At 31.0% G+C, this 7,075-nt stretch overlaps 1 protein-coding gene and 1 long non-coding RNA gene across 2 annotated transcripts; both read left to right on the top strand.

Moving 5' to 3' along the window:
* Positions 1-528: 528 nt before the first annotated feature.
* Positions 529-1,025, top strand: LOC120078440 (uncharacterized). The gene is made up of 2 exons (XR_005482013.2): positions 529-667; positions 742-1,025. It is a non-coding gene; the product is annotated as an uncharacterized LOC120078440 (long non-coding RNA).
* Positions 1,026-1,165: 140 nt separating this feature from the next.
* LOC150035967 (receptor-like protein EIX2) lies at positions 1,166-3,821 on the top strand. Its single transcript, XM_090313721.1, has 3 exons — positions 1,166-2,743; positions 2,855-2,911; positions 3,028-3,821. Exons 1-3 carry the CDS (start codon positions 1,303-1,305, stop codon positions 3,615-3,617), a joined length of 2,088 nt encoding a protein of 695 aa, XP_090169847.1. The 5' UTR covers positions 1,166-1,302; the 3' UTR covers positions 3,618-3,821.
* The last annotated feature ends 3,254 nt before the right edge of the window (positions 3,822-7,075 follow it).

Here is a 7,075-nt window from a genome sequence, read left to right as displayed (position 1 = left end):
TTTGTTTTAGAAATAGAAGATTGTGAGTTGAGTTTCAGAATTTCTTTTACAATGTTTGGGGTTCACCGAAGAGTTAATACTCAATGGTTCAATGATGTGAAAAATATTAAAATAACATTTAAATCAATTGATATACATATGTTTAGGTCTATTGTAGGAGTTAATAATTGGAAAAGTTATTTATTGAAGCGATTTTCAAAAATAAAAAAATAAGAAAAACTATTTACATAAAATAATAAAATTTTCATCTTTATTGGTAGAGGTTGTTAGAGGCTGATATAAGTCTATCAATATCTATCAGTGATAGAAAGTAATAGAAGTCTATCACTGAATCATCTATCAATATTTTTTTTGCTATTTGTGTAAATAGTTTGACATTTTTTTCTATATGTGAAAATCTCTCATTTATTTAATGATTTGGTCAACAAAGCGGACAAGCTTTGTTAGTTGGGTCAATAATGATAGGGATGAAAACTACAATAAATACTCGTTCTTAGTCATTCGATAGGACATTTTGGTCAAAGTTGTCGACTAATTTGGCACCACACACTTGAATTGTGGAAAAGAATTAGTACCCTACGATAGTACGAAAACGTTTCTTTTTACATAGTTTATATAGATTGACCTTAATGAGAGTCGATATTGAAGTTTGAAATCCAATTAGTGGGTAAGATGGGCAAAAATAATACCACTTTTGTGACTACTTTCTTCATTGTTATAATGTTTCTTTATTCCTCTCAGGTTTCAACTGCGTTTTGCATCAAACAAGAGAGAGAATTGCTACTTAAGCTTAAGGCAAGTTTCATTGATTCTTCTAATCGCCTGGCTTCTTGGAAAGGAATTGATTGTTGCAGTTGGATAGGAGTGGGATGTGATGACACTAATGACGGTCATGTCGTCAAGCTTGATCTTCGAAATTATGAGTATTCCTCATCCTCTGTTTTACTTAGCAATGGTGTGGACTCTAGTTTGTTTGAGTTGAAATATTTGAATTACTTGGATTTAAGTGCAAATTTTTTCAACTACACTAAAATTCCTATCTATTTAACTCAGCTTCCTGAGTTAAGATATCTTAATCTATCTCTTACTTACTTTCATGGAACAATTCCACCTTTTCTTGGAAATCTATCTAAACTGATTTATCTTGATTTGAACAACAATGAGTATTTGGATGGCCCGAATTATTTATATCAAGGAGAGTTATTTATTGATGGCCTTGAATGGATTTCAAGTCTTTCATCTTTGGAATACCTTGACTTGAGTGGTGCAAAAGCAATTCAAAGTAAGTTAGGATTAGATTTCATGCAAGTGTTAAATACTCTCCCTTCTTCTTTAGTATCATTAAAATTGAGTTTTTGTGGACTTCAAAACACCCATTATATTCATGCTCCATTAAATTCTTCATTTCTCTCCAAACTTCAACATCTAGATTTGTCTTATAATATGTTTGATGGTCCAATTCCTAGTTTTCTTCAAAACATGACGTCCCTAGGATTCCTAAACCTTTATGGTAATGAATATAATTCTTCAATTCCATCTTGGTTAAGCAATCTTTTGAATCTCGATACTTTGAAGCTCGGAGGCAACTTGTTTAGTAGCATCGAAGGTGGTTTGTCCTTAATGGTTAGAAACAATTGCCACCTGAAAACTCTTGATTTATCATTTAACCATTTCCTTGGTGATGATGTTTTCGGAAGTTATGAAAATTTATCTGCAGGTTGTGAAGAGTATGGTTTAGAAAGTCTTAGACTAAAAAACATGAAATTTGGGATCCATAAAATTCCAAGTTGGTTGGGAGAATTAAAGAACTTGAAGTCTCTTTATCTTCAAAATTGTTCACTTTATGGCCTAATTCCTTCTTCATTTGGAAATTTATCTCGCCTTAAGAACTTGGATATTTCTTATAATATGCTTAGTGGGGGAATTCCAGTCTCATTTGGGAACTTATCGAACTTAATGACCTTGGATCTGAGAGAAAATAATTTCGATGGTACCATTCCGAAAAGTTTTGGACAACTTCGAAATCTCGAAAGGTTTGATTTTTCTAAGAATCCTCTTAGAGGTGTTATAACAGAAATTCACTTTGCTAATCTCTCACAGTTGAAGTGGGTAATTATGAATGGAAATCACCTTCTATCTTTTGAAATAAAACATGATTGGGTACCTCCTTTCCAATTGCAGTATTTTTCTGTGAGATCAACTAAGGGTTTTGGATCAAGTGGATTTCCACGATGGTTGTTAACACAAAACGGATCAGCTTTATATTTAGATTTGTCCAACACCAGTATTTCAGGGCCTATACCAACATGGCTAATCTTTCAAAATTTCATTTATTTAGACATTTCCAACAATCAAATAAGTGGACCACTCCCAAAAAGCATTGGCGACCAAATTCCCAATATGTTTGCATTTTATGCTTCCAACATGCATATCATTGGTTCTTTGCCACGATCTGTTTGTAGATGGAGGAATCTAATATTTTTGGGACTTTCAAATAATGAATTATCAGGGACAATTCCTGGTTGTCTGTTGACACAAAACTTGACAAATTTTGATTTGTCGTCAAACAAGTTTTCGGGGAATTTTTCCAATTCATTGGAGAATCTTTCTAGACTTGAACTAATGAACTTGGCAAACAATAAGCTTGAGGGAGAGCCATTAATTGCCATCAGAAGTTGCAAATCCTTGTCTATTTTGGATCTTGAAGGAAACAAATTCTCTGGTAGTATTCCTTCATGGATGGGTACAAGCCTTCAAAGTTTGCAAATTTTGAATCTACGAGGAAATAAGTTTAATGGCTTTATTCCTTTGTCTTTGTTGCTACTACCTCGCTTACAAATTTTGATTCTTGCAGATAACAAATTAGAAGGAAACATCCCACCAATTTGGGCAAATTTCAGTGCAACCAAAAGTAACCAATTAACTGAGTCCGGTTTGCAATTTTTTATGTAAGCTATGTTAGACAAGTCACAAAATCAAGTAGTCGAAACTACTCGTATTTACAATTATATTCAATGGTGAATGTAGATCTCTCAAATAACAACTTATATGGACGTATTCCAAGTGAAATAGCCACAATAAAAGACTTGTTCAACTTAAATTTGTCGCATAATCATCTGTCGGGGACAATTCCTGTGGAGTTTGGAAGATCACTAGTATTGGAATCTCTTGACCTCTCTTTCAATCAACTCTCTGGGTCAATTCCAAATAGCATGTCAAGCTTAAGTTCACTAGGCGTGTTGAAGTTGTCCAACAACAATTTCTCTGGACGCATTCCTCGAGAAGGTCATCTTTCAACCTTCAATGATCCATCCAGTTATGAAGGTAATCCATATCTTTGTGGAGATCCACTCTCTGTTTTATGCCTAGATACAAATTCCGACAAGCCTTCAATTGAAATCGACAATTTTAATAGTGATAGTCATGAAGAAGATAAGTTGGAGAAAATGTGGTTTTGGATTATTGTGATGCTTGGATTTGCTTTGGGATTTTGGGGAGTTGTTGGACCTTTAATATTAAAGAGAAGTTGGAGGCGTGCTTATTTCCAATTTATGGATGAGACCAAAGAAAAGATCTATGTTGCAATATTGGTCAATATGAAAAAGTTGAAAAAATGAATGGGAAGAAACGACGTGTTGTATTTAATTTATGTTCATGTAATAATTTTGTTCTACTTTGATCCATTGAGTCCATCGATTGGATTAAGGAACTGTTTTTTTCCTTTTTGCGACACGTGTTAATAATTTCATGGTCAATTGAAATATGTTTTGCCTAATAGTTTATGCAAAACTCCTTCCCTTCCAATGTTGTAATTTTGGAAAGTTTTTTGTTTTTTTATTTCCGTTCTCTATATATTAGGAATCATTTAAAAATTGGAGTGAAAACTTAAAAAAAAGAAGGTTTTCAAAAAACTTATCTTTGTAATTGAAAACCTACTAAGAACTAAAATACATATATGAAACAATAAATTGTGAGAAAACAAGCACAATTAAAATATCAAATAAATACATCTATTATGGTCTATCAACATACTATAGATTTTGGTTGTCCCGTTGACCTCAAATTATCAAGATGACTATATATAAAGACAAAAAATAAGCTTCTCATTAAACACAAGTCTCAAATAAATAAACTATCAAATGAGTATATGAGTGATAGATTTTTATCGCTATCTATTAGGTCTATGATAGACAGTAAGACAAATCTATCACTAAAATCGGAAACTTAAGGCCTTTAATACTTTTTGTGCATTCAGTGGACTTTTTGGACATTTTTTAAGGATTGGAAGTAAATTTTGATATATTTGTCATTAGTTAAAAAAAAAAAAAAAAAAAAAAAATTCAATATGTTAGCCTCATTTTGCTATATATGCAAAGAGCCTTATATTAAAAGAACAAACAAACAAAATCTAGCTATTGAAATGTTTTTTCATTCAAAAAAAAAATAAAAATAATAGCAAATCATTGTTTCCCTAGAACTCTAGCATTTATATTATATTACAGTACGCTTCTCCTCCAGGTCTTTTAACACGTTTTTGTACTACAATATGTAAATTCTTTTCCTTGTTGGAAGATATTGTTTAGCAGATGATCGATTCGTTGAAGTCAAGTTTCTCGATCTCAATAATCTCTAGAATTAGTTAACTTTGTTGTGAAATTGAGGAGGATGACGGGAACCCAATATGGAAAAAATATAATATAATAATAAATATAAATATAATATAATATAATATTAAAAATAACTAAAATTATAAATTTGGATAATAGAAAATTTAGTGGAATTTGAAATGGATTTCTTACTAATGTGTGTGTGATTTCAAGATCCACCAAATGCCACTATTTACCGGCAAAATGACAAGTACGATGTGGACATACATGGACACCAAGTATGAATAACATCCAATGAACGAATATGGTACTTCAGGACCAAGAAGTTCTTCATTATTTTCTCGAGGTCGAATATATCTTTCGTTACATCTAATGAACGGACTTCCATTGGAATATTTAATGGATGTGCTTTGTCCATATAAAAAATTTTCAAAATTTTTCCGTATAAGTTGACTAATGAATAAGTATTTCATCTATTAAATGCTCAATTTTCAAACTAAGAAAAAAATTTGTTTTTCCGAGATATTTCATCTCAAATTCTTTATTAAGATATTCTAGTACCTTTGAAAGCTCTTCATGAATTCCAATTATATTCAAGTCATCAACATATACAGTTATAATAGCAAATCCTGATTGCGAGTTCTTTATAAAAACATAAGAACATATTGGATTATTTTGATTGCTTCTTTCAATAAATATCTACTCAGATGATTGTACACATCCGTCCTGATTGTTTCAATCCATATCTGTAACATTATTGAATACCATTCCCAGGAATTTGATGTATATGTTTCAGATACCTTAAATCCATATGGGACTATCATATAAATATCATCATCAAGAGATCCATATAAATATATTGTGACTACATTCAGAAGATGCATATCCAAAATTTTATACACGGTGAAACCAATTAAATATCTTAATGTAATTGCATCTACCACTGGAGAATACTCTTCAAAATCAATATCAGGTCTTTGTGAAAAACCTTGTGCAACTAGCCTTGCTTTATATCTTGTGACCTCATTATTTTCATTTCTTTTCCTCACAAATACTCATTTGTCACTACTACAGAAATTGGATTACTTGACATTTTCCAATGTCAAGTAAAGGGTATACTTGCCGCTAATAAAAACATCGTCTATTTGACTGTCAAGTATAATGTCATAACTTGATACTGTAAACACATTAAGAGAAATCATTCTTGACACAATTTCCGTGTCAAGAAATATAATACACTTGATACTAATGATATGTCAAGTGTATTAATTCTTGACACTTATTATTGTGATTACTCTTGACATTTTTTATTTGTCAAATATATTTTTATCTTGACACGAAATAATGGTCAAGTAATCTAATTCTTGACACATTTCCAATGTCATCTATGTTTTTTTTTTTTCCAAATTAAACATTCAAATTCAATTTTCATTTCACATTTCCTACAATACATTTGTTCCAATAAGACAATTTCATCAACTAAATAGTTGCACATATATTTCATCAATTGAGAATACTAAAATAAACAATTTCATTCTTCTATTACTCATGTCTATATGAAAAATTCCAAAATTTACAAGACGAATCATACAACAGTATATACTCTATCAACCCACCCCAATATATGATAATTCCAAAATTGTAAGACCAATCTATATGTGCTATGTATTCCAAAAATCACAAGACTAAAATTTCAACCTCCACCACACATTTCTTTGAAGTATATAACCTATAATGGCTGAACAAAATATTTTCCCATGTAGCTACATACACAATTTATAGGAAGTCCATCAGATATAGTGACCTAAATATTCAATCCATTCCACGCGTACTTCATCGAATTCAAGTTGCGAGTACGAGCTCCTCATATCAATCTATAAAACATAGAAAGTGAGATATACATATTTATTTACTATTTACACTATCTATGATGTTACAATATATATAAGTAGTTTAAAGACATACTGCATCTGTTATAATATTCTTCTCTTTAGTCACGATTTTTCGCATATATCTCATAACGTAATATCCACATTCGACAGTTCAACTTGTAAAGGACACTACAATAGAAATCAAATAATTAACACACATATCATATAAATGCATTAAATAAACATCATTCGAATGTCACTTCAAAACTACAACAAAGTAATCCAACCTACGAAAAATTCAATAATAATAGTTACAAAACGCAAATTTCAGCAACTATGTAACAATTCCAAAAGAGTTTCAAGGCCTCAATACCTATCAAAACGTCCAAACATCGTTAACTTTGCTTTCAATCCCTTGAAATCTTTGAATTGAACATCAAAAATTGAAAATAACTCAATTATTTGACCAATACTTCAATGGGTAATAAAGAACTATTAATACTAACCTCCAAACTTACCAAAACCTTGCAAAGATTGGTCTCAAACCTATTGGACATAATTCAACTCTTTTCAACACTTCAAAAATCATAGAACACA

Source organism: Benincasa hispida, chromosome 5, assembly GCF_027475165.1.
Source record: "Benincasa hispida cultivar pf3 chromosome 5, pf3_genome.v1.1, whole genome shotgun sequence".
NCBI lineage: Eukaryota > Viridiplantae > Streptophyta > Magnoliopsida > Cucurbitales > Cucurbitaceae > Benincasa > Benincasa hispida.
Note: the sequence above shows the minus strand (reverse complement) of the source record. Positions and strands in the feature narration are given on the sequence as shown.

Excerpts from the sequence above, each read along its gene's own strand:
- LOC150035967 (XM_090313721.1), top strand. The coding sequence starts at position 1,303 with ATGCAAGTGTTAAATACTCTCCCTTCTTCTTTAGTATCATTAAAATTG. Across the intron at positions 2,744-2,854 it reads TAGTATTCCTTCATGGATGG|ATAACAAATTAGAAGGAAAC; the intron begins GTACAAGCCTTC and ends TGATTCTTGCAG. Across the intron at positions 2,912-3,027 it reads AAATTTCAGTGCAACCAAAA|ATCTCTCAAATAACAACTTA; the intron begins GTAACCAATTAA and ends TGGTGAATGTAG.